At 41.3% G+C, this 24,012-nt stretch overlaps 1 protein-coding gene across 5 annotated transcripts in view; it reads left to right on the top strand.

The window, feature by feature from the left end:
- The window catches only part of utrn (utrophin), a 196,681-nt gene that overhangs the window by 133,247 nt on the left and 39,422 nt on the right, over nt 1-24,012 (top strand). For all 5 annotated transcript variants that reach the window (XM_085383072.1, XM_085383073.1, XM_085383075.1 and 2 more), the window contains 9 exons: nt 714-982; nt 1,817-1,963; nt 5,134-5,212; nt 6,563-6,623; nt 15,345-15,406; nt 17,091-17,165; nt 20,145-20,346; nt 20,903-20,988; nt 22,365-22,522. In XM_085383072.1, the coding sequence (XP_085239198.1) occupies nt 714-982; nt 1,817-1,963; nt 5,134-5,212; nt 6,563-6,623; nt 15,345-15,406; nt 17,091-17,165; nt 20,145-20,346; nt 20,903-20,988; nt 22,365-22,522 (1,139 nt within the window). The remainder of the gene's footprint in view (nt 1-713; nt 983-1,816; nt 1,964-5,133; nt 5,213-6,562; nt 6,624-15,344; nt 15,407-17,090; nt 17,166-20,144; nt 20,347-20,902; nt 20,989-22,364; nt 22,523-24,012) is intronic.

Below are 24,012 nucleotides of genomic sequence, written 5' to 3'. Positions count from 1 at the left end.
TGACAAGACTGTAGTTTTTCTACCAGGCAGTACAAAGTCAGAAAGAGGATCGAAGGGCTGGGGTTTATATTGTCCTGGAGCTTGATTTGTCGATGGGTGTCAGGTTTGCAGATGAGTCATAGAAGGGTCAGACTTAGACATGAAAGATGTGCAACTACTGAAGGAATGTGCAATAAAAGAAAAAATGATCACAAAGGGCTTATTCAGCTGTATAATTATAGTAAAATTTGCAGATAAATGGCTCGTAGTTCTTCAGAATCTTCTGCCACATCATGTTAGGAAGAGAAAAGAAGAGACTTTAATAAAAATGTATACAGGTCTCTTCAGTGTTTTTGTTGTAGAAGTACGTATTTAATTAAATGTTGAAGATGGTAAAGGTTGTTTTTAGGAAGCTCTAGCACTGAAACGTCACAAGCATGTGTATTTTTGCAAGTGAAGCAGTGTGGGGGAGCCTGTTTGCAGCGCTGGAAAGAAGTCAAGGACTGTGAAATAAAAGAAAAGATCCGGTTCAGTGCAAGGATGTGAACACATTACAAATGCATTTCTATCATTTCTTCCATTTTATAGAAGTAGTCTTGAAATAAATGCCTTTCATTACCATATTGTGAAGAAATAACTGAACAAAATATGAAATAATAATGAAGGCCATGAGCATTTCTCCACAAAATGGCGTGCTTCTTTATTTCCCGTATTTTCTTTTTTTTATCTTTCAGATCTCACACCAGAGGAGAAGGCCCGAGGTTTGGCCCGGGCTATCCGAAAGCAATCTGGTGAAGTGAGGGAGCGGTGGGAGCGTCTGAAAGGGCACGTGGGCGGTTGGCAGAGTCAGATGGAGCGAGCCTTGGAGCGACTCCAAGAGCTGCAGAGCTCCATGGACCAGCTTGACCTGCGGCTGACTCGGGCAGAGGAGGCCAAAGCTACCTGGCAGCCTGTGGGCGATCTGCTGATCGACTCTCTGCAGGATCACATCGATAGAACCACGGTGAGTCAGAGGGTCAGATTTTTGCTAATGCACCATAACCATCCCTCTTATACTGTCAGATATGCTCAGTTTGAGTGCTGTTTAACAAATCTTGTTGTTTTCTGTTATAAAATCTTTGAAAATCCTGATTTAAAAAAAGAAGAAGAAATGTTTGATGCTTCACATGGTTTCCCTGGTTCTTTATTTACTTTGTGTGTGTGTGTGTGTTTTTTTTAAAGAAAGTGCTACTTCATTTGAGGATATATTCAGTATAGTCTTATTTGTTTACACATCATATTTGAGGATGTCTCGTTTTGCCAAGGAGAACTGGCCGAGAAACAAGCAACAAATTTAACAAGCAAGAGAAATGAGAGCATCTTCTTGTAAACTGTAAACAACAAATGAAAGAGTCGAGAAGCGGAGGACAAAAGGGCACTGAAAATAGCCAAGTCACGATTCACAGCCTGCATGAGGAAATTCAGCTGTTGCACTCATTTCTCTCTCTGCTGCACCTCAGATCTTAATCACCTGAGGTACAGCCAGTCCGGGCACTCGTATTTCTTTATATCCGTGTCATTTAGCGATCCACTTTAGATCAAATGGTCTATTGATAGATTAGATTGCAACCAGAGCAGCACTTGTCTCTAATATGGGAGACAGGTAGGACAGTACACGGAGGAGACTTTTTAAATGCAAATTTTAAAGCTGAAGCTGCAAACTTCATCTCCTGTTAGATTTTAGGTGGTCAAACAAGAAAGGGATAAACAAACAGCAGTCAGCAGTTTGGACTAAAGCATATTTATTTTAGGCTAATCTCACAACTATAATACAAATACGCTATCATCTTTTTCCCAGGCCTTCAGAGAGGAGATTGCCCCGTTGCGTCAGGACGTTCGAATTGTCAATGAGCTTTCTGCTGAGCTGACACCATTGGACATTCAGCTGTCATCCACAGCCTCGAGACAGCTGGACCAGCTCAACATGAGGTGGAAACTTTTGCAGGTACTTTAAATCCCCCTGAAACAGCTACAGATTTCGGAGCAGGAGTAGGGTTTTTTGTGTGTGTGTGTGCGCGCGCATTTTTTCCTCTATATTTTGTCACAGTTGTCTAAATGACTTCAAAGGAGACTGCGCTGTCTCGATGTTTTTGTTTTTTGTGTCTCCCTCGCTTTTTTTCACTGTATACCAATTTTACTTTGTCAGCTGAACACACGGGGATTTGGAGCCGTCCCTCTCCCTGTTTACTTGTTTTAGTTGAACGCAGCTTTATGTTCAGTGCGACACTTTGTCACTACACATCACTGGCCACTATTCTCGCAGCGCACCGGTCATATCCTTGGCTCTCTGCACGCTTGATAGTCACAGCTAGACAGTCACGAGTGTTTCTCAGAGTTGAACATGTCTCAGACCTCGAGGAGAAGTCGTGAAAAAGTCTCTTAACAAGTTATTACAAGGAGATAGAGGAGTGGGTTTTGAGCATGAGCGCTGGAGTTGTGTTGATATCCTTTAGACAAGTTTCAGTCATTTTTGTATTCTAATTGGGGATTTTTAAACTTAAAGGTGCACTGTTAGTCAGTTTTTAATCTCTAGATTGCTATGCCAAAGTAGCTTTTCTGTCATGTCTCTTAGATTTAGGGTCCTTGGCATTGATACCCAGTGATGCTTGAGATCTGCAGTGGTAGAGTGCGGTGGGACTTGACCTAAGCGGCTAAGAATGGCAGGAGACAGGTGCTGTCCAGTGTAGCGAGTGATTTATTCACCATTTTGTGATCAAACCATATTTACAAAAAGAAGAAGAAGAAGCTCAACTCCATAGTTAACTCAGTTCAAATAAACATAACTGAACTTAAATCAGTGGAAATTAAGGTCAAACTGCACACAGCTACACTGACCTGGTCCTTTCCCCCCTGAACACCTGCATTCATCTGCTTAAATAGTCCACTCGCCCCTGGACTATTCCATTCAGTAGGTAAGATGAACATTATCATACTCAAACCTATACTGCTACTCTTTACTAGCAATAAAATCGCTACGGTGTAATCAATACATATTGCACCAATAAATCCATTTCTGTATAAACACAGTCTAAAATTCTCCGACTTCTTCACCTGGTCTCTTCCTGTGACCTCAGATTAGCTATAAGCTATTAGCTATAAAGCTATAAATACAGGAAGTAAAGCTATAATTTCCTCCTTTTGTTCCTGGAACACAGGTAAGTAAGGTGAGTTCAAACTACACCAATTAACAGTTGAAATAAATAACATGTTAACTTGACAAACTTGTCAGAATTGATTTAAACCAAGATGTTATTGTACATAATCTGTAAAAGTGCAAAACATAAACAATAGTAGATGTTTGCCTATTGCAGACTACATATGAAATATGGTTAAATCAAAACAAGAATGTTAACTAAGAATATGGACAAATGGTGTTCTCACCCACTTTGTCACATAGAGGAACTGAATACAGGTTAGATGCTCAGCTGTGGACATGAGACAGATGTAGAGTTTTTTTCCAGTGCAATGTTTTTGAAGCTTCCTTTATAATTGAGGCACACAGTGTGGTTGCATTATTCGGGAATTTAAGCAGGAAAAGAAATGTGGCCCCCCTTCCCCGCTCAGCAAAACTGGTTAGCTGTGCTAATTTGTAGCCCTGTGATATTTTTTTTTTCCAGTGCACTGCACAGATACCCACTAACAGTCTTGTTGCCTGGAATATGACTATAATTTAGATTGTGAGTCAGAGAAGGGCTTAGTTTCATTCTGTCTCTCTCTGTTGTCCGCTCTTTTCATTTCTTTCAGTCTGCAGGACGGCTTCAGCTTCACTAATAAGCCAGATCTGGCTGTGTAGTTTGATGGTTTGGTTTTCATTTCCAGACAGCTACCATCTTCCTTGCTGCGGGAGAGTGAGGATAATAGTCACTAAGTGGCCAAAAAAGAAACTGAGCTACTGGTCTTTCTGTACCCATTTCCAGGATCCCTCTGTGATCTGGCTGACTTAATACCCGAGGCTCATGTGTGAATGTGCGAGTCTCAGTATTATAGGCTGCCAATACTGTCCAGCTAGTCAGAATGATGGAGCAAAGCAAATCATGTGTGGCAGGGCACAGGTGCAGTGCCTGAGAGGTCAATACACGGCTCTCAAAGGAGCGCGGGAGTAAGAGTCTGAGTGATTGATAACTTAAATGCTTTTCACACAAGTTTTTTTTTTATTTTTTGTAAGCAAGCTGAAGTAGTAGTAGAGATAATAACATGGAGTAAACAGCAGTGTTTTAGCATTGATTTTGAAAGTATATACGATTTTATGTTAACACACAAATAGGCACAGTGTGATTCTGGTGCTATGTTACGTTTCTGATCTTTGCAGGAGCATGTTTCTGATCGCCCCATATTGATATATATTTGTTGTTTTTGTGGGATTAGCTCAAAAGTAGAGATTTAGGAAACTTAGTGTTCTTGTGTGCTGCCTGATTTAGCTTCTTATGTGTTTCCCCGTTGAGTTTCTCTCTTCATTTTTCAATTTAAAAAAAAAACTTCCATTAATTCTCTGTTTCCCATTACGGTCACATATACCATCAAAGTTGAGAATGCACATGGCACACTTCCATGAAATCTGGATAATGGGTTTCCCTCTGGCCCCAGCACCATGTGTCTACACTAGATGGTGGATTTGTGACCTGCAAGTCTATTTTGGTCCACAGTTACCTGTAATTGTCACTGCAGTGATTTGCTATGGGCTTTGAGCTCATTGTGTGCGAGCGTACAGCCGTACTGTGATTGACTGCATCCGGTGTAGATACTTATTAGCTGACACGTGCATGTAAGCACTCAGTTACCTGCTGTTTGTGGGTTTGACATGTGCTCAGCTAATTGAAGCTGCTTTATAATTTCCAGACAATGCTAAATGTCCTGAAATTGACACCAAGTGCCTGTGAGTCGAGTCAAGACGTGATACTGTGTATATGTATACCTCTATTGGAAATAAAATTTCTTGAGTTGGGGTCTTACAGAAAATCCACTTGTAACTTAATTGCACTGAAATTGAATTCTTTCCAACCATGACGCCAAGTCTAGCCACTGTAAAGTTCTGTCTGTGCGAGCAGAGCCTGCCAGCCCACAGCTGACTGTCTGTGTGTGTGTGTGTGTGTGTGTGTGTGTGTGGTCATCATACAGGTGGCAGTGGATGACAGACTGAAGCTCCTTCAAGAAGCCCACAGAGACTTTGGCCCCTCCTCCCAACATTTCCTCTCCAGTGAGTACCGAGCCTATTACTTCTCTAAGGAAATTATAGATTTGGGGTGACTTGGTTTGATTCCACTCAGTTACACAGTTTCACATCGTCCAATTTCTCTCCCATGCCCCGTCTTTTCATCCTCAGCCATATGCTTCGCCGTCGCGGATGCTCAGTGGACGCGTGCACGCGCATACACATAGCGTGCAGACGTGCCACTTCACTCATGAATAATGCAAGGCTTAATTACAGCTCTGCACTGACTCCTTCCTCTCCCTCCCTCTTTAGAGTGGTCATTAGCAGAGCATAGAGAGTTAGAGACAAAGCTGGAGAGAAAAGACAAATGCAGAAGCGTGAACATTAAACAGAGCAGCCAGACTCCGGCTCCCTGTGCCTCTGTCGCGCTCTCCCTCACTCTCTGACTTTCGTCATTTTCTATAATCATACAGCCATTAGTGTTCTCCCCGTTCCACCTGATTTGCTTTGCTGGCTGTCAGACACGGAGACAAAATGGACGGTGTGCGATTCAGAGCAGGTGGCATGCTCAGCCGGCATGCTGTGTCACCAACAGACACGAGTTTACAAAGTAAGCGCTGCTGAGAGCTCAGCAACTGCACCCAGACAAAACACCACTGTCTCTTCTTTCATCTTCCTGGCACTATGACACTATCTTCTCCATCACACATTCGCTCTCATTACACTAGTAGCTTAATATTCCCCGAGGGATCAATAAAGTAGTGCGTTCTTATCGTCCCCTATCCATCTCGTATATCTCCCAATCTCGCCTAATCTCTTTCTCTTACTGTCTTTTCATCTTTATATCGGAGTGTAGAGCTGTGTCAAGGAGGAGGGAAAGTGGGAGGGCGATAAATCAAGCAGCATTTCTGCTTATTGCTTTTGAGAACATCTCAAGAGTTATATTTGTCTGGTTTTAACACTTTATCAGCTTGTCATTTTTAAGATTTCCCTTGCTTGTCTGTGTTTTTTGTCTTGTTTTGTGCCCCCCGTTTTTTCTTCCTCTATTTAAAAAAAAAAAAAAAAAAATCTTTTCTTTCATGTCCCATTGTCTCCCTCCTCCGGATTTTCTGCCAAGAAAACAATATCCATTTACCCAACCCCCCCCCCCCCACCCCCCCCACCCCAATTTCATGCTCCGTGAGAGTCTTCCTTATACATCTAGACTGTGTTATAATGGAAGCATTACATGTAAAAATTATTTCAAGTCAAGGTCCAAACACTAAATGGATTATTTCACTGCTTGGTGGAATTGTGCAGCATTTATTAAGATGGCGTTTGGATTTTAGTTGCCCGACTTTTTGTCTTTCCCCTCATCTCACTGCTCTCTTTATCTTTGTCTCTCTCTGTCTGCAGCATCTGTACAGCTCCCCTGGCAACGTGCAGTTTCTCAGAATAAGGTTCCTTATTACATCAAGTAAGTGGCGAGAAATGGCTTCGATAGCACTCACTGTGCCTGTATAAACTGTATGCATGCGTCTGTCTGTGTGCTGTAGTAGGTTAGAAAAAAATGCTATTTGAAATGGAATGATTGTGTGTGAGTGATTTTTTTAAATGTCTTTTTTTCCAATCAAATTTGAGTTTGCTTTAATTTTTTGCTTTAATTTTCATTCTTGGGATTTCTTTGTCCACTGGTAGTCTCAAGCACCTGAATTTTATTACATGACCTTTTGCGGCATATGACCATAGTAGAATATTTCAAGTCTAGACTGTGCAACTTTGTAAAGTAATCTCCTAAAGAACCTCTAAGGCTTTTAAGGGAGTATTTATAGGGCATGACCCTTTTGTAATTTTGCAATAACTTCTTCCTTTAAAACGGTCAGTTCCCCAAAGTTAAGTCCGTGCAAAGTTCATTTGTACTTATCTGAGAATAATGTAGGCAACTGTCTGTTGAAGTGACAGTGAGCAGGCTGGTGCCATGTGTCATGTCTCTTGGACGCTCTACTCAGGCAGCATCATTGTCTAAACCCTTTCAGCAGGTCATCCACAAATCAGAAGGTTGGTGGTTCGACACCTTGGTGATTAAAGCCGATTAGATAGTAGGTGCAGAAAATGACTGGTGTTGACTGATGATAATGGTATGATGGGGTTTGAATGGGTGAACGAGGCATGCTGTATAAAGTGCTGTGAGTGCTCAAGTAGACTATGCATTCACACTCAAGTGATCAGGAGCAACTGCTACTTTTGACCGTCTCCTACCTCCTGAGTGCTTTGAGCGTGGAATCGAAAAGCTCTATATAGAACCGGTCTATTTACCATTTACATTTATTTAATGTCCTGATTTGAATCTCCTGACATTGTGTTCGTTTCAGGTGTGAAAACAGTCTTTACTGTCATACGATCTTTTCTGCCTTTTAAGTAACAGATTTGGTAGAAAAGTTGAAGTTTGCACATTTATGACATCTTTATTCATCTCAAGGTAGATTCAGATGCGGGCAGTATGGTGCAGACCGAAATGATCTGCATTTTGAAAATGCTGAGAGCTGATTGTGAAATGGCTCATTATTATCTGATCTTTTCAGTTTTTTCTTTTGTGCGTCAGAGCTGTAACCTCTTGTGACCTCCGGTAAACACCGCCTGGTCATGGATCTTAGTAGCTATTTGTTTTTCCTTTGTATTTTCTGTGCATTTTCTTTGTCGTCCAATTAAGAACTTCTTTCTCTCGCGATTGGTTTTTGTCTGTAAATTACCATTCAGGCTGTTTCACCTGCACATTTCACATTCAGTTCAACAGTAGCACTTCCTTTTGAATAGATAATATTTGGCTGAATCCCAGGACTGCTTCCCATATTCTTCTAACAGTGGCTGTAATGACTTTAGCTAGACATCTCGCTTCCCATTCTAATTTTTTGCCAAATCACTCCAAACTGCAGGTTTTTGCTTAAACGGGCAGAAATGGCGTCCAGGACAGCTTTTCTACTGCTTAGGAGATGTCAGTTTTGAAAGTATAAAGGACCTCATTATCCAAAAAACATCTAACTGTACGTCAGTAAATTGCTGCCTTAACCAGATCTACACTTATTTTTGTGTAGCGGTTAGAAAACTCTATTTCAGCTATCATTTATCAGTTCTGCTGCTCTCTGGTTTCTTTTATAACGCTGTTACTGCCTGTATTTATTTTTAGGATGATAAAGTGGTAGCGTTTTTTCAGGTTGCCCTCCTAAATCATCCTGTGCCCTGAGTGGAAATGTCACCGTCTCAGTTAAAATTGTCAAATGGCCATTTACACAAGGGAAAAACCCCACTTGTTCACTGTCCACAGAACAGTCCACAATAAAAGCTACAGCTATGAAGATTTAAAGATACAGTCATGTTTCGGTAACTAGTTAAATGTCTTCAAAAAAAGTTTGATGAATCCATTTTCCAAAAGATTCTATATTATTAAGTGTGGTCACAATCTCAGCTTCTATAGTTTTATTTTTATGTAGCAAATCTGTCTGTTGTTGTTTATTTGGTGATGCGTTTGTGTGCATATAGGCAGTAATGAAGAAAAACAAAATTTCATAATAATCTTTTTTGCTGGACGGTATTAAGAGGCTTAAGTGTTAAATCATGTTAATAATACAATGTTTATGTACAGCCTTGTGAATGGTGTCTAAAAGCCTTGTGTTTTTAGAGGAAGAGGCATGTAAAGCCATTTTTAGATTGAATAACAAGACAACACCGTTTTCTGCCTGACTTTCAGTCTCTGACACTATTGTGGAGACATTTTGAACCAATCTTTTTTACAACGTGGCTTCACTTCGTTGAGGTTTGTAGGTATTTGTTTATGCACCGCTCTCTTGAGGTCCCGCCACAGCATTTCAGTCACTATTTAGCTGTCAGCCTCATATTTGTTACACAGAGGAGTTTATGGCTGTGAGGTTCCCTGTGGCTGTCAAACAAGCTCAAATCATCACCCCTCCGCCACCGTGCTTAATAGTTGGTGTGAGGTGTTAGAGCTGATATGCTGTTTGCCAAACGCATTATAGTCAAAGGGCATTGTTCCAGAAGTCTTGTGCTTTGTTTTTTGTTTTTCAGAGAGGATTTCTCTCTTTATCTTCAAACAATCCATGCTTGTTAAGTTCTTTTCTCTTTGTACTCTCATGAACTTTAACATTTTTAACATTTAAGCTGCCGATTGAGGTCTGTAGTCTGAGATGTAGCTCTTGGGGCATTTCATGGTGTGAATTTGCTGGGATGTCCATACCTGGGAAGTCTGGCATTGTATTCACACACCCACTTTCTCCAGAACAGTAAACTGCCAAAGCTTCTGCTTTTATAGAGGTGCTCACACTTACTGGTGCTGAGGTGCACTTGATTAGCATTTGATTAGCAGCACCTGGCTGCTTCTTACCCTCTTAATTTGGATGTCAACAGTAAGGGCGTCTGAAAAAAATCTTTGTTTTATATGATAGGTCCCCTTTAAAGAGCTAGGTAATGTCTAGACGAAGACAAACATGGGATTTATATATATAGAGAGAGGGGAGGGACACCTGCTTTGGGTTTGGGCCTGCATCTTGGCACTAGAAAGGGTTCAGATGTGAAAGCCAGTGACTCGGAGGACAGGCTTTATAACTTTAGAGTCAACAACAGCCTGTGATCACAGATGTGGCCAGCCAATGAACCTGCGTCCACCCACTCATACAAACACACAAACAAAACACAGGGGTATTTAAGTACCTGGGACACATAAATAAAGTGTCCCAGGTACTTAAATTTAATAATCGAAATTTTAATCATATACGTAATAATTTAAATATGAATGTTGCAAAAACTTATTTTTACTCAATGATCATCTCTCATATGGACTATTGTTTGACGTCCTGGTCACTTGCTTGTCCAACAACACTTAAAACTATTGAAAACATTTATAAAAGAAGTTTAAAACTACTTGACAAAAACCGACTTCCCACCACCACTGTCATGTGTTAAAAAAACATAAATTACTGAACTTCAATAACTTAGTGAAACTTAAAAGAGTGAGTTTAATATATAAAGTCTTACACTCCCTTGCTCCACCACCACTAAAGCAGTTCATTAGGCATAAAGAAAGCTCAGACAGGACCACTCGAGCTACAATCCGAGGAGACTTGTTTATACCCCACAGACGGACAGCATTTGGGCAGAACGTCCTTTCTGTCCAGGGTGGCCATCTGTGGAACAGTCTTCCTCAACCCATTAGAGAATGCTCTACACTCAATTTGTTTAAGGCAAAGGTTAAAAAGTGGTTATGGACAAATCAAGTGTGTGATCGTGTATGAGTTGTATAGTTTTAATGTTTTATTTGGGAACAGAATGGTGTGTATGTGTAAGTTTGGTGATGGAGTTTTTATTATGAATGAATGATGAATTTTTATGAATTATTATGTCTATTTTTATGCTTAAGGACAACAGATGGAAATTAGCCCTTGGCTATAATCTGGTATGTTTACATTCATGTAAATTTTTTTTTACATTTATGTTCATTAACATGCACTGTCCTAACTAAATAAATATATAAAGTATTCACAGAAAACTGTACACAGAAATGTATTTAGAGACACAAGCAGTGATATATATTTTTTCTATTTCAAATTGAAGCTAGTCTACAGCAGTATCCTCCTCTCTCACATCCACACATTCGGCCTTGGAGGCAGTTTTAAAATTCCACCTAATTTGTTGTTTGAATTCAAGTCTAAATCCATCTCCAGGACTAATCACAGGTCGCTTTTTGTGCCGTGACATCCTTGGGACATCAGTGCCTCTCTCTGAAACATTCATTTCCCCAAACTCCTCCCCATCTCGTCTCCCATCTCCTTTCATACTCTGCCTCTTTTCTCCGGGCTGACAAAGGGCCTCTGATTAAAACTGTGTCTTTGTCCACCCCCTGTAGTGAGCAGTTCCAGTGACATTTTGTGGGGAAACTGAAATGGCTTCACATAAGTTCGGTGTATTTATTGCATCATGCTGGCAACCTCATATGCTTTCCCATTTCACCACTGGCACCCTCTCGACATTCGAAGAAATCTTTGGTTGTGCTGTCTGTCTGTGTTTGTGTTAGGAGACATTTGGCACTGTGAAATGGTGCCAAACGGTTATGGTGGGGTTGAGCCTAGCAATAACACCCCCCCCCCCCCAAAAAAAAAAAAAAAAAACAGCCACTCTGCTCACTGTGACAGTGTGCTCCTCAGGATGTCTAGTTTAGGAAGTTTTAATAGGAATCCTAAACTATTTGAACCGTAACTCAAAAGCCCAAAAAAGGGGGATGCTATTATAGGAAAGATGGGGGTGGCTTTTTAAGGGAGGGTGGAGGTGGAGCGGTGAGAGACAGAAGATGTCAGGTGGTGAATGCAGGCACTTATCACCTGTCACAGACACTTGGTGATAAGCCTGGCAGGCTGCTGTCAGTGGGGGGGAAAAATAGTTCTTGAAATCTTCCTCGTGCTTACTCAGATATTTCCCTGATTCTGTGTCTTTGAATATCCAGATATGCTACTAATCATTCAAGTGCACGCTCATGATTATTCATGGAAGTCTCTGAGCGTGTGACAGTGACAAATTCCCACCACCCACCAGCAAAGCGACTGCAGACGTGTTTGGCCACACTGTTGCCGTTTTTAGTTTTTAGGGAATCGTCTCCGGCCGTGCTGTGATTGTAGATCTATCCAAGAAGGATTTTGGCTTTTCCCTCAGGAAATATGAAACGTCTAGGTTACTTCTAGGGTAGAGGGAAAGAGTAGGAGGTTGTTGTGGTTATAATTTATTTTTAAGAAGCACCAATGAAGACGTAGTAATTAGCAGAACCACTTTAACCTTCAATGAGACTCTAAGTAGCTGGAAATTGTAAAGCTACACAAGCTTGATAAGCTAAACTGCTATTATTATTATGATCAGTTAATCTAAGAGGGTCAGATCGTATCACTTATGTCATAACTTCAGCTGCCTATTATGCTGACTTGGTGAGACAGAAATCTCATTAAAACATCTTGTAAAAGGTTATTTTCCCCTCACAGTACCCTTGTGGATACGTAAATATCATCCTTTTCTTTGTGCCTGCTGCTGCATCCCCTTTCTGTGACGCCGTTCGACTTGTAGATGGTTATTCTGAGATGTCATTTAATGACTTTTATGAGGGAAAATGTCACATGCATTAAACAAGACCCAAGAGGATTCATCTCCAGAACTCCTGTCTCACAGCTATCTGCTGCCTGACGAATCGGCAAAACCACTACGTGTCATCAGTGGCCGCTTTAATTGCCTTGTTTCTAATTGAATTTCCTTTTAATTTGATGCATATGAGAAGTCATTTTCCACTGTGGAAATCAATGTCGAGGAATTTGGAGAAGTGTTCAATATCTATCACGCTAATCCTTGAGTTTGAAAAGCTCGAGATATTGGAATGAAATAACTTCAGACGCTCAACTCGATTGAAATTGGCAGCCTTGCATCATGGTGTGCTTTTGGAGTGTTTTTGAACTTTGTGGTGCATTCAAATGCTTCTTGAAAGTTAGTAAAGGACAATTATCCATCGTAAAATCACCAATTAAACAATTAAAAGTAGCTTAGTTAATTTATTGACTCATAACCTGGCTTAATTTCATGAGGTAATAAAAGATTTTCGCTCAGACAACAGCATGGAGATAAATAGGATTTGGAGCGTAGGAAGAGAAGGAGTGACAGCTGTGCTGTGTTTGCACCTGCTGCTGGCGACACTAAACAGGAATCAGTGATAAAAGCCAGAATGAACAACAATGCTGAGGACAGGCTTATGACTTACAAGTCAACGACATCCCGTGATCACTGATATGCCCAGTCAATGAAACATTCAAGAATGCTTCTATGTTCAACCATTTGGATTAGTCAAGCTGGTGTGAAAGCTATTTGTTGACTACAGTGTGAGCTAAACAATATTCCTGAAAAAGGAGGGTCTGAATTTACATTACAATGCGCTAAACACGTATGAGCCAAAGCAGCAGACTTCAAAGAAGCATAATGGGCATGACTACTCGGCCGTCTGGTCTCCAGTTGTCCATCTAGGCTCAAGTCCACTCCTAAATTTTGTCGGTTTACCTTTCAAGGTTTTCTGGATCATGACCGTTAAACTTGGATTGAATTTTAGGGAAGTGAATAAAAAAACTTGGGCATGCACCAAAGTTTGGGGCACGAAAACTCAGGATGTTATAGTAGATGTTTTGACCCTGTGGGATAAATTTACAGTGCACAATCCAGTGGAAAAAAAGGAGGGAAAACCCAAACAAAAATAACAAGCATGCTCCTAGTGTTACTCCCAGCCTGACGCACTGCCTTTCAGCTTTTCCACTGAAAGCTGCTGTTTCCAGTCAGGTAAAAACAGCTGAGACACAGTGATCATCTCTGGGGATAATTGTCAACACAAAAGTCCAGCCAGTGTGAAATAGACACAGATTTTTTGCTCTTTAGCAAAGTTAGCCATCCATGGTAAAACGTTGTAAAGGTTTAGTTCTAATGTGTGTTTACTGAATCAAGCCGTCAAGCCTGATTTGTTTGTATAAAGCCAACCTTACCCTGAATTTTACTGTGGATGAATGTTTCACACTGCGCCATCTAAACTGTAACAGCTTTGTCATAAGTGTGCCATCACTTCACTTAGCTTTCTTTTTCCCCCCCCCTGCCTTCCTACAGGACAACAAAAGGACTGACATTGCAAAGGGAATATTTTGAGGGGAAAGAAGTGAAGACTGTTAAATTTGACAATTCAGTTGTCCCCATCATGGCATTCATGAGCTGTGGATATGAGCACAAGCTGTCTAATCTCTCTGGTGATGGAAATACTGGCTGCCGTGTGTGTGTGTGTGTGTGTGTGTGTGTGTGTGTGTGTACAGAAGTCTGATTTTTGATGTTTTGTGAGTTCATGTGTATCCTATCAGTGTACTAGTTCTGTCTCGTCTGCGATGTACCATTCGACACGTCGGTGTAAAAAAACATTTTATTGGTGATAGCTGCTTGCGAATGTGGTCTGCATAGAGATCATGCTCTTTCTCCTAGTGTTTGTTTGTGTGGAGCAAATATCAGCGAATCCCCTACCAGCCTTTGACAATTTAGGCAAATGTTTCGCAGGTCCTTAGTGCAGGAATGTCCCGGCATTAAATATGCCTGCTCAGGTGTGAAAAGGGTCACCAGTCTGCGTAGCCGTTGAATAGCGATGAACATCTGCGCAAGAGGAGGGCTTATGCCATCCACTTCGCCGCTGCGCTTCTCTGTCAGCACTCGGCTTTACTTCCTGCCGACTGTCAGCAGAGAGCGAGCCATCGCAGAATCCACAGGGGAGCCTCTGCATTCTGAAGCAGACTTTTATTTAAAAAAAAAAAGATCTTCCAGAAAACTCCTCAAACATCCCACGCAGATCTGAGTGTGGCTTCTGACAGCCAGGTGCCTCCTTGAAATATTATGCAGGCGTGCGCACACACGCACACACATACACACATACACACACGTAAGGCCACATCATGGCCAGAATAGCTCAAATAAAAGAAGTGATTGGCAGGCGAAACAGCTATGTTTGATCATTCTTTTTAAATGTTTTTTTTTCCTTCTCCTACTGTTGGTTTTCCGACTGCTTTTATTTGTGTGTGTGTGTGTGTGTGTGTGTGTGTGTGTGTGCGTGCGTGTGCGTGTGCGTGCGTGTGCGTGTGTGTGCGTGCATGCATGCTGTGGCTTCTACCTGAAGCAGAAATGTAAACAGAAGGTTTAGACTTGGTCCCCTCATGTTTATTATGGTATTTGAAAGGAAAGGTGGGTGTGTGTGTCTGTGTTGTTTCATTAAGAGTTCTGTGATTTATGATGTATTCGTAGCCTCTGTCTCCATTTCAGGGGTGATAACAAAAGAGATGCCAATATGAGCGTCCACAGTGTCTGTACTGTTCCAGTGATGATGATAAAAGTAATGTTAGCTTCTGTGTAATTCCACTTGTTTATCCTTTTGCTCAGTTTCTCTGTATGATTTTTGCATACCTTTCTTATTCAGTGTTTTTTTTCTTGTTTTTTTGTGATAAGCCTTGAAAGTGTAGAAAGTATTTATGAGTGTGTGTGTGTGTGTGTGTCTGTGTTTAGACATCAGCAGTTGTTCTGTTTATGTGTCAGCTCATGATTTTGTGTATTTTGCACTCTTAAGTTTTCTCTTCTGTGTTTCCATTTTTAGTCATCAGACACAAACGACGTGCTGGGACCATCCAAAGATGACAGAGCTCTACCAATCACTAGGTATAGAACATAGTATTATGTATGAGGACTTAGGCTCCCGACTTATTTTTCAAAATAAATGTCGCTTCAGAAAATTGCTAAGAATAAACTTATTTCCAACTTTATATAGTGTTATTTAGCTGGGGTTTCTTTGCCCAGGTAATAAGATACTGACGGAGAAATGTACAATGGAGATATTAAAAATTCAATTTAAAAACATTTCCATACCAAAAAAAGACTGTCACGCAAGATAATCCACAGAATTCACTGTCAGCTTTTTTTCCCCCTCAGCATTTCTTTGGGGGAAAGTTGTTCCAATGCGAACTTTTCACAGTCTGTACTTCATATTATCCAAAGTACTGAGGTTGCTGATCCTGAAAAGAGATGCTGCTGTTAAATATTTCAAATGTAATCTGTCATTCCTCTGTGCTTCACATAACGCAATTTGTCTGTATGATGCTAGGGTCCAAAAACTGTTTTTCTGGTCTTTAGTCCTGTCACAGGGCTTAAGGCGGGGTACCCCATGGACGGGTCGACAGCTCACACAGAGACAGACTCATATTCACAACTATGGGCAATTTACCTCATCTTTGTACTGTGAGAGGAAGCCGGAGTACACAGAAAATGCACACCAGCACAGGGAGAACATGCAGATGCCACGCAGAAATGTCCACTGAGTCAAACCCAGCACTTATTAACCACACTAACACAAGGCTGGTTTTGGTTTTGTGAACTAAAGTTTACTTAAAGTATGAATTAAGTGTTAATTTACTGAATGTGATTTGTAAGTCAGGTAAAATTGTCATTAGGTGTCAGCTGATCGTGACGTATCATAGCTGATACGTTCCCTGACTTCGTCCAACTCTGGCATCTCTAAGAAACTGATTGAGAATCTCAAATAAAGCCGATGCATGCCTACAAAGCAGCGGAAGGCTATAAAAAGATAGCAAAGTGCTCCCTGTCAGAAATGCAGTGAAGGTGAAGAAGAAGAATACTTTAAGACTGAAATGTACATCTGCTGGACCGGGAGGCAAAGTAAAGCTTCACATGACTGCAAAGTAGCTGCAGAAAGGTTTAAAGGCTCTGCAGCTTCCCATCAGGGTGTGGGCTGAAGCATCATCACTGTGATCTCAACTTCTGCACAGCAATATCTGCATGAACAAGATCACCTTTTAAACAAGTGATGTGGCTCTTTGAAGCAGACGTCTTGTTTCTGATCAGGGATCAGCACAGCGCTGTTGACCCATTCTCACTTGTCTGGTTCATTTACTCTTTAGATTTGACTACATGAAGCTGACACCCTGATCTTTTCCCTCTCTCCCCCTCCCTGATAATATCCATATGCGTGCCTGTGTCCCTTCAGGATCACCCGTATGACTGTGGTATTTTTTTTAATGAGCTGCCAGATAAGTAATAACCTGTGAAACTTTGGGAGTGTATTCTGTAGGCCAGGAGCTCAACAAATAGCACCAGACTCCACTGAGATAGAACTCACTAACCTAATTACACAGTCCATATTAGCAGCCTCTCGCCTCAGCCGTCTCCACAGACAATAACTAACAGAAGTCAGATTTCACTGAAGACAGAGGTTGCTTGTGTTGCCCAGAAGGCAGATTTCTGCTGCATTTTGTTTTCCAATTTTCTGCCTCTGTTTTCCTTTTTGTCCGTTTACCTTTTATCTCTCTGTCTCCTTTCCTGCCTGTAGCGGACTTGAACAATGTGAGATTCTCAGCATACCGAACAGCCATGAAGATTCGCAGACTACAGAAAGCACTGTGCTGTAAGTAAGATGAACACACGCGCGCGCGCACACACACCCACAGACACCTTAATACCTACAGCCGCGGTCTGCTTCTTTTGATGTTTGGGCTCAACAAGGGGATGCAGTAATGATTTGAAGCTTTGCCAGATGCTGTGCCAGAACAGCATAGGAACCAAGCATATTTTTGGCTTTAAAATTACCCACTCTGCATGAATTTGTGTGCGTGTATGTGCATGATTCTTTGCATACAGAGTCACAGCTGGTGCTTGTGTTAAGCCTGTTGAGCGTAAGCCTCATTTGGTGAGCACAGGTGGAGTTTTTTTAAAAATAAATAAATAACTAAATACATTCTCAGAATGAGAGAGTGATGGTTTTTGTGTTTATAATGTAATCTTCGATAGGAAGTTGCCATTACTTAGAGTCTCAGGTGGCTATAAACACCATATATATACACAAATACACACACACATTACAGGTGCATGTAGACTCCTCCATGTGGGGTTTCAACCAGCATGGCAGTAGCTACTTGGGCTCAGCTCAACGTAATAATGGTGACAAATGTTAACCATTATCCAGCTGTTGACATTATTAGTGCACCTCACACTGTGAGCCTACACTGTTTATTTACATCCTGCTGTTTGTAGGAAGTTTGGAGTGTGTACGAGTGTAACAAATACCACACATCAAAACCGTACCGTTACCTCAGACGGTTGTGTGCATGTGCAGCATGCCCAGCAGGGTATGTCAAAGTGTGTTATTGTGTGTGTTGGTTGTCAATGAGTTTGAATGATTCAGGCGTTTTAGTTTGCTATCTCATATTGCTTCTGTGTGTGCGTGTGATTGTGACGATAATGCATTAGGCTGAGTGAGTTCGACTTGGGGCACTGCGATTCAATTTCATTCATTAGATTGGAGCAGTCACAGTATACAAACACACACTGACATGCACACACACACATGCACATGGAGGCACAGAAGGATCAGTAGTTATTAGTTATTAGCCTGGATTCATGTGGAATCTTTGCTTGGAGATCCATGTGTCTGACTGTTTGTGATTGTGTGTGTGTGTGAGAGAGAATTTGACACACACGTGACGGGGATACTATAAAACGGCTAATTGGGTTAAGTCTGTGCCAGGGGGGTGGAGAAGCACAAATGAGCTTGCATGGCATCCACTAATGTGCCACAGCCTTTCAGCTCCATACCAGAGTGTGTAATGACAAAGCTGCAGAGAAGGAAAGTTTTGCTTTCTGATAGCACAGCTGCCCTGCTGCGTCCACTCTGTGTGGATTACTCCAGTAATTAGTGCTGTCTTTGAGGGCAGGAGGGTGAGAGAGATGTGCAGTGTGGAAGTTTTTAAATATTTATAGAAAATTCATTAAAGGTCAGAAGAGTAATGCAGAGAGAGGAGTTTACAACTGTGGTTTATGTTCCTGTATACCTGTGAAATAGATTTGAACCTCCCATGTATTGAAATCTTTTGATAAATCTGAAACAAGATGCCGTGACCATAAAGTACGGTAGATTTTTAAATGTTAAAGATTCTTTCTGTGGTAATTATCCCACTGTCTGCATTTTACCTCCTGGTTGGTTGACCTGCCAGTGGATCTAAGCAAAGCACTAATTAAAAATCCCTTTGGTATCTGAGCTTCATCCTCACCTATTAATATATTCTTGTACTATGTAACTAGATCCTGACTCTTGTCATGTATTTATTAAGCAGTACATGTGCTGTAGAAAACAAAGAAGGAGATGCTTTAACATTTAGAGAAAACTACTTATCTACTTTTTTTTTTTGCTGACAAAACCAAATGAGATATAATTTGTTAATTAGTGAGCTTGAAAGGTGCTGGTCGGCACTTCGGGCAGAGACAGCCAGCTGTTCGATCCAGTGTCATATTAAAGAGCAGGATATTAGCGCAGTTTTGATTATCTTATTAACTCATTAGTGGGTTGTGTCATGGTTTAATGTCAGATATTTAACAGATTTAAAGGACCAAACCGGCTGTTGGTTTCTTGAAAATGGAGACAATATCTTTACTGTGGAAGCATTTTTGTTTAATAATGTTATGTTATATGTTTCTTAGTCTGAGCTTTTTTTAAAAAAAAAAAATCTCAATACAACAGTATGACTTCACAGTGACACTCAAAGTTTAATATACTTCCCTAGATTATCAGTATATTGTAATGAAAATAGGCTGACGTCATCATAGTGTAATTAAAACATCATAGAACAGATATTTAGTATAACCCTTGTCCTTCGAGAGGCGTTACGCTCTATGAGTGCTTTTATATTTCCTTATTCTAAAAGAAGTACTGCACTGTTACAGTTAAAGGCCTCCTATGATGGGGAGTTCATGCTCAAGCACTATAAATACAGCAGCTTTTGTTGTATTTATTTATATTTTAGGTACTTTGTCTCAATGCACTGGCTTTTTTATTCAATTATCCTCTTCCGTTCGATTTTCCGTCTTTTTTGCCATCTCTCTTGCGCTTCAGATGCGTAAGTGAAGGGGACAGTATGATGGAGGCATAATTGAAATTCTATATAAAAAATATGGTTACATTTTTGTTTTTGTCATTCTAGAGCCAAGACTCCAGAGAGACTGCTCTGTCTGATTCATTTCATCTCTGTTCCTCGTTTGTCTTTTTTTAGTTCACATTTCTCCTCAATGGATCCGTCTATTTTCTGTCTGTAATTCTGGCCTACCCCTGCACTTATTTTTTTTTTATGAACCTATTTTGATAAAATATCAGTCAAGTCTGTAGTTTAGACGTTCTTCTATAAGTAGCCTGTGCCATTTTCAGCTCCTTGTCCTTTTCTGATATCTTGACATTTGTTGAAAAAATCAGAGCAGCTGCTGAAAGCTCAGTGAGCAAGCTGGAAAGGTTACTAATGGTCCTGTGTTTCTTTGTCCCTTTCTTCCATTTTCCTCCCGCCTCCTTCTCCTCGCTGTTTCTCTCCTTCTATATCTCGACCGCCCCATTCATCTGCAGTGGACTTGCTGGACCTCAGCGTTGCCCAGAACACCTTTGAGCAGCATAAACTCACCAATAACAATCAGCTGCTTACCGTTCCCGACGTCATCAACTGCCTAACCTCTATCTACGACGGCCTGGAACAGGAGCACAAAGACCTGGTTAACGTGCCTCTCTGCGTTGACATGTGTCTCAACTGGCTGCTTAATGTTTATGACACGTACGTATGCCCTCTGCGATACATGTTGCCGTACATATTTGTAGCAATGCTTACTACTTCATGCTGTTGCATGCACATGAATGATGCACTTGTTTAAAATTAGACTGCATTAAAGGAGCTGTCATGTCAACAATGCACATATTCATGCTGTCATCATGTCATATGCATAAGTCGGCAAGTGCCTCAGTGGGCGTGTTACGCATTGGGCTAATTTAGGAGCAAATTTCATGTGTCAATATAATCTGCTCTCGCCAGAACATACAGTACTCTCTGCATAATCATGTGTGCACTCATACACTGTAAACCAACCATCTCCGCACTCTAAATACCATTTGTGCGCATTCAGGGGAAAAAAGCACAAACAACTCACAGCGTCCTGCACGCAATCCTTTCCTTTCCAGGCACATAATGGTTTTATGTCTCTGTTGTTGCATGTAATTCAAATCTGAAATGATCTCGCTACACTTAAATTGAATGTATACTCAGAAACACACAGCAACAGTAAATGTAACTAATTTTCACTGTCTGCTTGGTGTCTCCGTGGTGCTGTCTGCAGTGGTCGCAGTGGGAAGATCCGGGTACTGTCTATGAAGATCGGCCTGCTCTCTCTCTCCAAGGGACACCTGGAGGAGAAATACAAATGTAAGTGTCAGCGAGTTGGTGTGACGTTTGATTCTGTACACGTGCATCTAAACCCACTCGCGTCCCTTTCATAAGAGACCAGCCTGTCTCCGATTTCAAGTGATACTGCTGCACGATGGCTGTACTCCCAGCAGTATTAATCAAACTCGAGACGGAGAGGAGTTAGAAATCGGGTCGTCTAATTGGATGAGAGACCTCCTCCGCGTTTCTCTTGTTCTTTATTTAATTTTCTATTCTCCCTTATTTTTTAGGATTAGGGAGCGTGAATATAGGCTTGCTGCACTGGGAGGAGAATGTCATCCTAGCTTCCTGCTCTTTGTTTTTGCTGCTTTATCTCTCTCTCGCTCCCTGTCTTCCTTTGCTGTCACTGCTCACGCCACTGTTCATCCATCTAACAGTTCCACTTTATCTTTTGTCCTGTCTTACTTAGTCTTGCTTCCATCCTCGTTCCTTTCTTACTCTTTCGCCTCCTTTTCTCTTCCCATGGCATGGACTCCATCCCTGAGCCTATTCGTTCCACTGGCAGTTTCTATTAGCCTGAGAAGGGTATCTAGCATGGTTGATTGCGTCCTTCCTCCTTTACTCTTTTAGGGTCTCATTGACTGTCAGTCCCTTGCAGATAGCTGCACTGCATTGCGCACGCACCTAACTAGGTGTCCTGTTATTTGACACCCATTTTTGACAGTTGCAAATGTCAGATGTATATCTGTACTGGACTGATTTCATAAGAGATGTGTACGTGGGGGGGGGATGGGGTCAGAGACATGTAATTGCTGTCTCTCTTTTTTTTTTTGCATGTGCAATCCATGAACACCCACACACAGTCATGGCAGGAGCTGGCATCAGGACCAGGCTTCATAGAGAGATCAAAGACAGTGGCAAGCGGAGCAGAAAGACCTGTCATGCCCTCTGTTTTTTCCTCTCCTCTTTTTCTCTGGATTACACTCTCTGCCTTCTTTGCTCATTTTGTGCATGTGCTCCAGCGATGTTTCGTAACCTCATCTGGGGGGGTGTTGCCAACATGCAGAGTAGCTTAGATAGTGTTTCATTGGGCAGGCATCCATATCCAGTACGGAGCTTTGTCAATCTCCGTGAGAAGGGATGGAAAGATGGAGACGGGGAGGGAAAGATTAGAGAAAAAAAGCCTGCTGTGGAAAAACTAAATGCATCTGTTCTCTGATTCTTTTTGTCCTCCCTCTCACCCACATATACACTAACGCTTTTCCCTCCCACTCTCTGCTATATTGTCACTCTTTCCTTCTCTACATCTTTTCTATTTATACTTATTTTTATTTTAAATATCACCCACATGCTCTAACTTTCTCCCTTATTCCTTCTCTTTTACCTCACCGCTCCTCCCTGTCCTCTCTCTGCAGACCTCTTCAGCCAGGTGGCGTCAGCAGGTGACACGTGCGACCAGCGGCAGCTTGGACTGCTGCTTCATGAAGCCATCCAGATCCCAAGACAGCTGGGCGAGGTGGCTGCCTTTGGAGGCTCCAACATTGAACCCAGTGTTCGCAGCTGCTTCCAGCATGTATGTTCACACAGAAACACACAAACATGTGCATTTAACACATCACATTAGTGTACACCTACACACATCTGAAGAATACAGAAGCACATAAGCTGTTCATGCCATAGTCTTTTAGTGTTCTTACCACTGGATGGATTATAAGCATGGGGGGAAAATCCATTTAAATTCCATTTAAATTCTTTTTTTCCCCACATGTTAATGAATAACAAGTTCAGGGTTTTTGTTTGTAACAAATCTATAACCTCAATCTGATTAATCAGTGATTTTTCTCCGTGTTTAAACTATTGATTTCACTGGTTTTACCTCTAATACATAAGCTGAAAATGATTTTCTTGTTTTGCTTTGTTTTTGTTCTGTTTCGTTTGACAAAAACAGTCTGAATGTGAAATTGTGATTGCTTAACTGGTGGGGGAAATCAGATGGCATATTAATGACTAATTAAAATAAAGGTTTGAAAATGTGTGCTGGGCAGATAGAATAGAAATGCTAGGACAAAATGAGCCCAAAACTAGTCGACTCAAAATGACCTCTTTATTGCTGTACACAATATGTACACATATTGTGTACAGTTAACTGGTAGTCTGGTGCTCATGCGTAAGCAGAAGCTTTAAATCTCTTCTTAAGATAATATATGTCCTGTTAGCTACAGGGTTCATGTTATGCTTTATATTTTTATATAACTCATAACGCCGATTAGGCAATCGATCCCTGGGGATTTTTCTGTTAATATATTATTCATGTCTTCCTCTTGAACCTACTCCACCGTATCATATTTATTTCTATCTTAAGAGACATCTTCTTGTTTGTCACAAGCACATTTTGTCTCTGCCATCTGTCACTGCTTGTGAATACTTGTAAAAGAAAAGTCTGATTTTCCAATTATCCAACAAAGATTTCTTGCGTGGACACTGCTTTGACACTCTTTTGATTCAGCTTTCTGCTACAGAATCTAAAAAAGCTGAAAGGTATGAGCTTAAAAAGCGCTGCCAAAAAAAGTTGATTCCGTTCATCTTGACGTAGCGTTTTCAGTGCAAGAAACTACCTTTGCACAACGAGGGAAAGTAGCCCACTGAATGAACAATGGGCTGTAAGGTCAGTTTCTTGATCATTAAAATGCACATTGTCATGACCACTGATCAATGGCCATGAGTACCATTCACAGAGAGTTGGGGAATGGCTGCAATCACAGCATTTTAGGATGGTGAAAGATGTACCCTTAGGCCCCTTGACTCCCCACTCAAACCAGCGTTCCTCCCTGTCCAGGATGTGTACATCCTCATCATTGAAAGAGTGTGCACTGGCCTGTAGGTGTAAATAGACTGCAGAGTCCTGGCCTGACGAGGTAGCTCTTCTGTGTTGTGCCGTCCACTTAGCCAGAGGTTGTTTGGTTTCCCCGATGTATAAATCATCCAGTCCTCCTGGCACTTAACAGCGTGCACTATATTACTCTGTTTGTGCCGGGTGATCGGATATTTGGGGTGGGCCAATTT

Source organism: Rhamphochromis longiceps, linkage group LG15, assembly GCF_057381845.1.
Source record: "Rhamphochromis longiceps isolate RC_006_pf linkage group LG15, R_longiceps_female_GT1.1, whole genome shotgun sequence".
Classification (NCBI taxonomy): domain Eukaryota; kingdom Metazoa; phylum Chordata; class Actinopteri; order Cichliformes; family Cichlidae; genus Rhamphochromis; species Rhamphochromis longiceps.
Note: the sequence above shows the minus strand (reverse complement) of the source record. Positions and strands in the feature narration are given on the sequence as shown.